This window comes from Eretmochelys imbricata, chromosome 1, assembly GCF_965152235.1.
Source record: "Eretmochelys imbricata isolate rEreImb1 chromosome 1, rEreImb1.hap1, whole genome shotgun sequence".
Lineage (NCBI taxonomy): Eukaryota > Metazoa > Chordata > Testudines > Cheloniidae > Eretmochelys > Eretmochelys imbricata.
Window position 1 is genome coordinate 65,161,012 of NC_135572.1, and position 10,477 is coordinate 65,171,488.

Consider the following 10,477-nt stretch of genomic DNA (forward strand, 5'->3'; position numbering starts at 1 on the left):
TGTATGGAACCTCACACAATTTCTCATGTCATTAAACTGAACATGCTTCTAACCTTATTTTAATAATTCATGCATGGTTTCATAAATAAGAAACAAACAAGTGTTCAGCAGAGAGATCTCTTTAAGGGAAGAAATAATAATTTATTATTTCTTTTGTAAGAAAAGGTCTCTCTGCTGAACACGTTTTTTTATTTATGAAACTGCATATGAATTATTAAAATAAAGCTGGATTGGGTTCAGTTTAATGACATGAAAACTTATTTGAGGTTGCATATATATGAGTTTAGTAGTACCTCAGTACCAGCAATATTATTTGGAACAAATCACAGATTTATAGAGGCACTTAATAACCATTTAAAAATAAGATTGCTGTGAGTTAAGTTCAGTAATAGATTCAATATGTCAACAGTTAAGAACAAACCATAATGCCGGAGGCAGCGATACACAATAGAGATATAAGGCAAATGGCTCAAATTGATTTATGGCGTTGGCAGGCTGCAAGCCACTGTGCATCATCATCCGCGTTATCTTTCTTGCACTGCGTTAGCTGAGGTATGAGCACCTCCAAACATCAGTATGTGTGCCAAGTACTGAGGCCATGTTATTAGCCATGCTAATTGTCGTTTGTAGAGCTACAGCCTGCCTGGCTATACGTGCCTGCATTGTGTGCTATATCTGGAAATGAGGTCTCCGGTCTCAGCGGTCCATTCCCAGTCAGTAAAGCACTTAAGCACGTGTTTAACTTCTTTGCTGAATCTGAGCCTAGAATGCTGATTTGCTGTAATTGGAGCGTTATTTGGTAGTGTTTTTCAACAAGGGAGCAAAACCCTGGGCTACACCATCTTCTAGCAGTGTGTCCTCAGAGCAGAAGATTGATCAGGGGGAAGTTACAGTGGCACAGAATGGCTGTAATCTCTAGCCAACCATGCCCCACAAATGGCTGGTGCTGACCAATAAGGGGCATGACCCAGGTGGCCAGGGGAGGCAGCAATTCAGCACAGCCTCTCTGCAGCTTCCATCAGCAGGGCTCCACAGAAGCCCTGGGAAGAAATGAAATCTGCTTCCCACCCCCAGCAGTGAGGGCAGTGAGTGAATTCCTGATCCCCACATGCTTTGGCACCAGGGATCAGGCTGGGGTAGGGAGGTGTGAGAAAAGATGTACAACAGAAGAAAGGAGACAGTGGAGCTTAGGAAAGGTGGAAAGACAAAAGCAAGTGAGACATGGTGAGTTTCACTGAAAAAACATATTTCATAGACTGCCACAAATGTTACAATTACAGTTAAATGCACATTAACATTGGATTCTGCAGATGTTACCAATAGTTAAACTGAAAGGCCACAAAGATACAGTCCTGCCTCTATGGCGGTGCATCCTTCTAGCTAGATGCTGATAAATCATCCCTGCCAGGGATGACTTTGATCCCTCTATTTCTGAACAAGAAATGTTTTGCATTTGCAAGTGTAACGCCGACAGACCCCAGTCATTGGTGGACAGGATCGTACCTGGGACCTCTGGAGCTTAGTGCATGAACCTCTACAGCATGCGCTAAAAGCCAACGGGCTGTTAACTCAGGCTGTAGAGCAGACTAATTTTATTTCTCCCTCTAAGTGGTCTCAGTGCCACTAGATGGGACAGAACACCACACCCAGAAGGTGTGTGGGTTACATACTTCCCCTAGCTGAGGAAGCACGTCCCAAGCTTCAGAGTCTTTCCAGTTGAAATCCTGGACAAGCCCCAACTTGTAACGTGGACAGACCCCAATCATCGGGAGGCAGAATCGAACCGGGGATCTCTGGAGCTCAGTGCATGAGCCTCTACCGTATGATCTAAATGCCAACTGCTTGTTAGCTAAGGTTGTAGAGCAGACTCATTTAACTCTCTCTCTACGTGGTCTCGGGTGCCACTAGATGAGATGGAACACCATACCCAGCAGGTGTGTGGGTTACACAAGCACCAGTTTTCTCCAAGTGGCAGGTGTGTTCCAATCATTTCCCAGGGAGAGCATCTTCAGACTGACCACAAGGGTTTCTCCCTCCTCTGCACATTGCTTTGTATATTGTGGACTGTTCAGAAGATGTTTCTGGCCAAAGGAACCTGCTCGTCTGAGCCTATCAGTGTTCCCTATTCTGCTCCACAGGTGCTCTTCAACCCTCCTTAAAGGGGACCATCGTTAGGTATGAGAGCATAGTTCTGTCTTTGTTATCTCTGTTCTCAGTGCTATTAAGGGGGTGATGGTGTTATTTGTGCTGTGGCCTCTTCTCTATTTGGAATAGACTAAGACCAGCAACTCTTTTCACACAGGCTTGCAAACAGCCATCAAATGCTATTCACTGAAAAGATAAAATATAAGTGACTGGTGTTAAAAACACCCCCTCCACCAGAGCACGTGCAGCCTCTGCCCTGATCTAGGTGTTTATGATGTCATTAGCTGTTGCCGTGAATTGATCAATTAATAGAAACATGAAACTTGGCAGATAAAATTTCCTTCACCTCTAAGAGGAAGGGAGCATTATCTAGCGGTGAAAGCACCTGAGTTAGGAAATGTTTGTTCTATTCCTGGCATTGCCACTCACTTGTTGTGTGACCTGATATAGGTCTCTTGGCATCTGTGTCTCAGATGACCATATTTTTAAAGGAAAAAGAAACCTGGCACATGTACATGCTGACATCTTTTAGGGCTGCAAAGAGTCAGACAAAAGGATACTTTTATTTTAAAGTGTGCTGGAGTCACCACTGCCAGCTTCTGACTCAGAGAGACATGCATATTTTGGAGTGGAGGATTTTTTCAATTTTTAAATCAGCTTCTGTACCAAATGGCTGGAGGATAGCTAATGTGACGCAATTTTAAAAAAGGGCGCCAGAGGTGACCCTGGCAATTACAGACCAGTAAGCCTGACTTCAGTACCAGGCAAACTGGTTGAAACTATAGTAAAGAACAAAATTGTCAGACACATAGATTAACATAATTTGTTGGGGAATAGTCAACATGGTTTTTGTAAAGGGAAATCATGCCTCACCAATCTACAAGAATTCTTTGAGGGGGTTGTCAAGGTTCCTTCCCCACTCTGAAGTCTAGGGTACAGCTGTGGGGACCTGCATGAAAACCTCCAAAGCTTACTTTTACCAGCTTAGGTTAAAACTTCCCCAAGGTACAAACTATTTTACCCTTTGCCCCTGGACTTCCACTGCCACCACCAAACTTTATCTGGGTTCCTGAGAAAACATAGTTTGGACATGTCTTTCCCCCCCAAATCCTCCCAACCCTGGCACCCCACTTCCTGGGGAAGGTTTGGTAAAAATCCTCACCAATTTGCATAGATGACCACAGACCCAAACCCTTGGATCTTAGGGCAATGAAAAAGCATTCAGTTTCCTTAGAAGAAGACTTTTAATAGAAGTAAAAAAGAATCACCTCTGTAAAATCAGGATGGTGAATACCTTACAGGATAATTAGATTCAAAACATAGAGAATCCCTCTAGACAAAACCTTAAGTTACAAAAAAGACACACAGACAGAAATATTCATTCTATTCAGCACAGCTATTTTCTCAGGCGTTTAAAGAAATCATAATCTAACACATACCTAGCTAGATTACTTACTAAGTTCTAAGACTCCATTCCTGTTCTGTCCCCAGCAAAAGCATCACACAGACAGCCACAGACCCTTTGTTTTTCTCCCTCCTCCCAGCTTTTGAAAGTATCTTGTCTCCTCATTGGTCATTTTGGTCAGGTGCCAGCAAGGTTACCTTTAGCTTCTTAACCCTTTACAGGTGAGAGGATTTTTCCTCTGGCCAGGAGGGATTTTAAAGGGGTTTACTCTTCCCTTTATATTTATGACAGGGGTTAACAAGCATGTGGATAAGGGGGATCCAGTGGATATAGTATATTTAGATTTTCAGAAAGCCTTTGACAAGGTCCCTCCTCAAAGCCTCTTGAGCAAAGTAAGCAGTCATGGGATAAGAGGGAAGGTTCTCTCATGTATTGGTAACTGGTTAAAAGATAGGAAACAAGGGGTAGGAATAAATGGTCAGTTTTCAGAATGGGGAGAGGTAAATTGTGGTGTCCCCCAGGGGTCTGTACTGGGCCCAGTTCTATTGAACATATTGATAAATGAGCTAGTAAAAAGGGTAAACAGTGAAGTGGCAAAATTTGCAGATGATATAAAACTACTCAGGATAGTTAAGTCCCAGGCAGACTGCGAAGAGCTACAGAAGGATCTCTCAAAACTGGATGACTGGGCAACAAAATGGCAGATGAAATTCAGTGTTGATAAATGCAAAGTAATACACATTGGAAAACATAAACCCAACTATACATATAAAATGTTGGGGTCTAAATTAGCAGTTACCACTCAAGAAAGAGATCTTGGAGTTATTGTGGAGAGTTCTCTGAAAACAACCACTCAATGTGAAGCGGCAGTCAAAAAAGTGAACAGAATGCTGGCAATCATTAAGAAAGGTATAGATAATAAGACAGAAAATATCATATTGCCTCTATATGCATCTATGGTATGCCCACATCTTGAATACTGCATGCAGATGTGGTCGCCCCATCTCAAAAAAGATATATTGGAATTGGAAAAGGTTCAGAAAAGAGCAACAAAAATGATTAGGGGTATGGAGCGTCTGCCATATGAGGAGAGATTAATAAGACGAGGACTTTTCAACTTGGAAACAAGATGACTAAGGGGGGAATATAATAGAGAACTATAAAATCATGACTGTTGTGGAGAAAGTAAATAAGGAAATGTTATTTACACCTTCTCATAACACAAGAACTAGGGGTCACCAAACGAAATTAATTTTAAGGCAGCAGGTTTCAAACAAACAAAAGGAAGTATTTGTCACACAACGAACAGTCAATCTGTGGAACTCCTTGCCAGAGGGTGTTGTGAAGGCCAAGACTATAACAGCGTTCAGAAAAGAACTAGATAAATTCATGGCTATTAGCCAGGATGGGCAGGGATGGTGTCCCTAGCCTCTGTTTGCCAGAAGCTGGGAATGGGCTATAGTGGAGGGATCAGTTGATGATTACCTGTTCTGTTCATTCCCTCTGGGGCACCTGGCATTGGTCACTGTCGGAAGACAGGATACTGGGCTAGATGGACTTTTGGTCTGACCCCATATGGCTGTTCTTATGTTCCAATAATGTCGTGGTCTGCGTTCATTGTGAAACATTGAACGAAGTGTCACCAACAGTCGCTTTGAGCAAAAGAGTGGCTTTGAGCAAAGGAATAGCTTTGATAGCGTTCATTCAAGTTCTCTTCATTCCAGACATTGTTCATTCCACTGAATGCTCATTCCACTGGGCTGTTTGTTCTAGGTAAATAGTGCAAATTCTACTCAGCATAGCAATACATCTTGAACAAGCATTGTGTAGCTATAAAAAAACCAAACATTTTGGCTGATGAAATGAAAAACACTGGCTATTTCAAGCTCCTGAAGCTCCTGGGTTATCGTAAAAAACACCAGGACTGTTACCTCACATGTAAACTGGGGATATTTAACACCAGCTCACAGAGCTGTTGTAAGGCTGTGCTCATTAATGTCTGAATTGCTTTGAGAGCCTCAGGTGGAAGGCACTGTGATGTATTGTTTTTAAGTGGTGATTTTGACAGCAGCATGCTAATCTGAAATGAGCCTCTAGAACTAGTGCTGCTATTTCTCCCTCCAACTTCTAAAATTCATTGTTGTATAGTGAGACAAGATGTCCCATTTTCTTGTTTCCTATATTCCCAGAACTATGCTCTACTAAAGGAGCAAAGGACCTAAAATGCTTCTGAAATTGTATTTTCTATGTGATTTCCCAGCCCATCGGGTTGGAAAGCATAGAATAGGTGGAAACAGAAAACTGATCACTTATCTAAGCTGATCACTTATTTACTGCAAGTGAGTACTGACTGAAAACAGAGGTCCCTATAATTTGTTGCTGGATTGTTGGCTATTTTTTCAGTATGACCCCCATTCTAGTGGTATGGAGCTTTGACCTCTGTATCTCAGTCAGACTGGAACAGCTACAGAAATGACATCCATGCGCTATTTACACGGTGCAAAGCAAATCTTTGACAAAGATATGTATGTATTTCTGTTCTTGCAACAAAGCTGATTCTTATAAAGCACACACTGTAATCTTCTCTAATCATGCCATTTGAAAAGCCTGCATTTTCTTTTTGCTTACAGGTAGCTGTGGTCATGGTGGAATTGTGAATATCAGCCAGCCCTATATTGTACAGCTGAACTGGAGAGGATTTTCCTTCAAATATGGTGCCTGGGGTCGGGATTACTCTCTTCAGACCCCAGAGAAGGACCTGTACTGGGTTGCACCTTTGAACACAGAAGGGAGAGTCTTGGAATATTACAGACTTCACGATTCCTATGATGATTTGCTGCTATTCAAAAATGCTAGAGATAAAAGAATTACCTACGGGGAAGGCAGTGGCACTGCAGTTTACAATAATTTCATGTACTATAATATATATAATTCAAGAGATATGGGCAAGCTTGATTTAAACACAAACACATTAACTGTGAGGAAAACTCTGCCCAATGCTGCTTATGGTAACCGTTTCTCTTATGCTGGTGTTGGGTGGCAAGATATGGACTTTGCTGTGGATGAAAGTGGATTATGGGTAATTTATTCAACTGAAGAAAGCACAGGTAACATTGTGATTAGCAAACTCAATGAGACCACACTTGATGTGCTCCATACTTGGAAAACAAGGCAGTACAAGCCATCTGTTTCCAACACTTTCATCATATGTGGTGTTCTATATGCCACACGACCTCTCAACACTAGGGAAGAGGAAATATTTTACACGTATGACACCAACACCAAACAGGAAGGTAAAGTTAACATCATTATGGACAAAATGTTAGAAACAGTTCAGAGTATCAACTATAACCCCTCAGACCATATCTTGTATGTTTACAATAATGGCTACCTTGTTAAATACAATCTGATTTTTCAACCTGTGTTACACTGATATGAATAAACTTAACAGCTAGAGATCATAGAAAGTCCCATTTTATATCCCTGTGGAAAATGTTAATGTTAGATTAGGATCTAATCCTACCAAGAATAGCTACTGGGCATAGGGTTTATTACCATGAGCTTTCCCATTGAAGGGATTACTTACACTATAACCTCTATGCCTGGTAATAACTAATTGCAAAACTGGGTTCTTAGTTTTTTAACTGGTGTTTAGCTACAATGGTGACAGGTGTACTAGAAATGCCTCTGCTATAAAGATAAATAGATGACTTACTGATGGACAGAACATGCATAGCAATAGGTTCACACACTGATGTGCATTTGGAGGAATGTCTGTATTTGAATAAAACATGGAAACTGAACTGCTGTTTTGTCATCATTGCTCAAAGGCCATAATATATTAAACACTGGCCTCAAATAATTACTAAAAGATTAAAATTAGAGGAGAATTAAGACTTGATCTTTAAAGAGCAGACCATTGGTTAAGATGAAGCTATGGAAACGGTTGCCATGGCGCCTTCCTTGCAACCCATCAATATATTTTAGATGGCAGGGCTCCAATACACTACTTTCCTAAAGTTGCACTCCAGGGAATAAAAATCATACCCATTTTTGGATGGTTGCATTTTCTTAGCACTGAAGTCCTGGGATCCTGAGCCATAGCCCACTAAAAGCAACAGAAAGAGTTCCATTGACTTGAATAGTCTCTGGCAGTTCCTTGGTGTAGGCCATATGCTGCAGTAGAACAGAAACTATGCCACCCTGCATACTTCCATTTAGCCATTTGGCAGTCTGCAATTTACTGTGACCTCCATTAGCATTTTTCAAAAACACTCTGAAAACAAGGAGCCAAAATTCATTTCCAATATAACTCCATTGGCTTCAATTATTTTACATTGGGGGGTGAATCTGGCACATGATCTGTCAGTTACAGAATACTGAAGTTAGGACAAAATCAGTCATATGATCTTTAAGTCAGGTACTGCTATTTACTAGGTATCTGCATCTGTTTCCCGAAAATGTGTGAAATAAATTTGAAAGCCAGCCATCATCGGCACAGTAATCTGATCTATGAGCATGGGCCTATAAGGAATTCACAATAGCCCAACCGAGGGTTTGTTTAAAAATAAAAAAGCTAATAGAGAACAGAATATTTCTTGCTTCACATTTTTTGGGGTGGCGAACCAATAATTCCCAAGGGTTGCCCTATTCAAAGGCATAAAAGGTATCTCTATATGGCATCACATTTTAAGGAGCAGTTTGGGGCTAGATCCACAAAGAGGACTTACGTTCAGTGTTGCAACACCTAACTTTAGGTCCCCTGCCACTTACTGGAATCTTCAGCCCTGACTCAGGTACACAGGCTCCCCATAAATGTATGCGGAGATTTAGGCACCTAAGAATGAGATTCACAGAAGCTGAGTGGGATGCTGCTTAAGACAGCCAGTAGCAAATGCTGAGTAGAGGGTTGGCCTCAAGTCCACTTAATGCTACTTGGGATTCAGGTCAGCCCTGTGTGAAGGGGGGAAATTGGAGGTCGTGATGCCCTTTTTATACACAGTATTTAAAGCATTCAGCTTGGATATGGGAGATCAGGGTTCAAATCCCCACTCTTCTTGTGTCAGAGCAAACACTTGAACCCCCAGGTCTTTCACTGCCCAAGTGAGTATGCTAAGTACTGGGCTACAGGGAACTCTGAAGTGGGTCAGGGGAGGGGCTTTCTCAATCTCACCTGTTGAAGCTGCTTCGCTTTGTATGAAATACTTAAATAGTCAGTGGGCCAAAGAGTAGTCAGAATGACTATAGCAGAGGGATTACAGTATCTAGTTTACAGACCCAAGTTCTAGTCCTGCACCAATGACTGTTTAAGCCTGGAACATTACTCAGTTCTAAGCTGTTACAGTGTCTTGTTATTGTCACTGTGAGAAATCTTGTGATTAGCAACAAGCTTGCTAGTAGCCCAAACCCGTCAACTTTCTTTTGTAGGAGGTTCCTATTTACCAAATAGGCTGTGCAATGTCAGCTCATTCTGTATCTAATATCAGAAAGACTAAAGCAAAGGGCAGGTCTAGCTGATTCTGTGCGTTTCCCACTTGCAATTTTTGAGTGTCACATCAGCTGGACAGCTCCATGCCTTTCTGTACTGTCCAAAGACAGAGTGCCTCTTCAGTCATGTAGGTGCCTAGTGTGGGGTAGGCCCCAAATGGCCTCATACTGTAAATGAGTTTCTGATATGGTACTCTCCAGTTTACAAAGAGGAGTACAGAGTCGCCAGTCCCTGCACGGGTTTGCCAAATTGAACAGCAAAGCAACGGGAAAGCAAGCGCCTTCCATTGAAGCAAATGACAAAACTTCCTTTTTCTTCAATGGGAGCGGGACTACAATGAACCGAAACCGGAACGTAAATTCACAAATTCGGTTGTTTGGAGATCCATTCCTGACCTGATTCCTCTCCACAGTCTTGCATCTTGGCCTGTCTCTCTGTCATCTCCTTGTGGATATTTTGCTATCTATTTCATTGTAACTTGGTTAAAATTGAGCTCCTTTCATTCCTCTCAAGATCTCCATTGCATTCTCAGTCACCACTGACACTACTACCATCCTTCCTGTCACTCAGACTCATCATGAGAATCATCTTTGACTCTTCACCCTCTTTAGAGCCATGCATCCAAGCTGTATCCAAGCCTTGCCACTTCTTCCTCCCTAGCACTTCCACTCTTGGGCCTATTCCCTCAGTCTACATGACTAAAACTCTCCCTGGTGCTTATCTGCATCTTCTCTGACCTTCCTGTCATTCACCTCACTCTCCTATCTAGGCAAAATGATGTTGCAAAGTTACCTTTTTGACCTGTCACAGTGACAATGTCAGTCCCCTTCTCGAGTCCAATAGAACATGTCATATGGAAGTTTTTTGTTCCTCCTTTATGGTCTTTCACAACCTAACCCTTCCCCACTTGTCTACTCTTTTATCAACCCTTCCTCTTCTTTTTTGACAATGCTGTTAGCCCCTATTTATTTGTTCACCTGTCATCCAAGCACTTTCCCATTTACTTCCACTCTGACTCTTATGCATGTGCACTCCCCCTAAACTAATCCATAAATCCATTACACTGTGCTCCTCCAAATAGCTCCTTAAGACCGACTTCTTCCAGATGCCTATGGTTAGTTGCCAGCTGATTACAGCTAAGCAGATGTTTCCAGTAGGAACTTCTGATATTTATCGTATTTAAAATAATTAAAGACATGAACCAACTCAGGACCATCTATTCGTGCGCATAGCTGGTCTCTGCAAACTCATGATCTTGTTACTTTTACCCTTACTGTTTATCCCTCATTCTTTTCAATTGTTGTTACAATTACTTGTTGCGTCTTAGCTTACATTTTGTTGTATGTTCTTCTAGAGAGGAACTGCCTTTTTGCTCTGCGTTAGAACAGCATCAAACACCAATTGTGGCCTCTAGGTACTTCTGGGATACAAACAATAAA

General features: G+C 41.8%; 1 protein-coding gene across 1 annotated transcript in view; it reads left to right on the forward strand.

Moving 5' to 3' along the window:
* The window catches only part of OLFM4 (olfactomedin 4), a 32,146-nt gene extending 25,163 nt beyond the window's left edge, over positions 1-6,983 (forward strand). Inside the window, exon 6 of the mRNA XM_077806843.1 lies at positions 6,181-6,983. Within this exon, the coding sequence (XP_077662969.1) occupies positions 6,181-6,983 (803 nt within the window). The remainder of the gene's footprint in view (positions 1-6,180) is intronic.
* Positions 6,984-10,477: the final 3,494 nt, after the last annotated feature.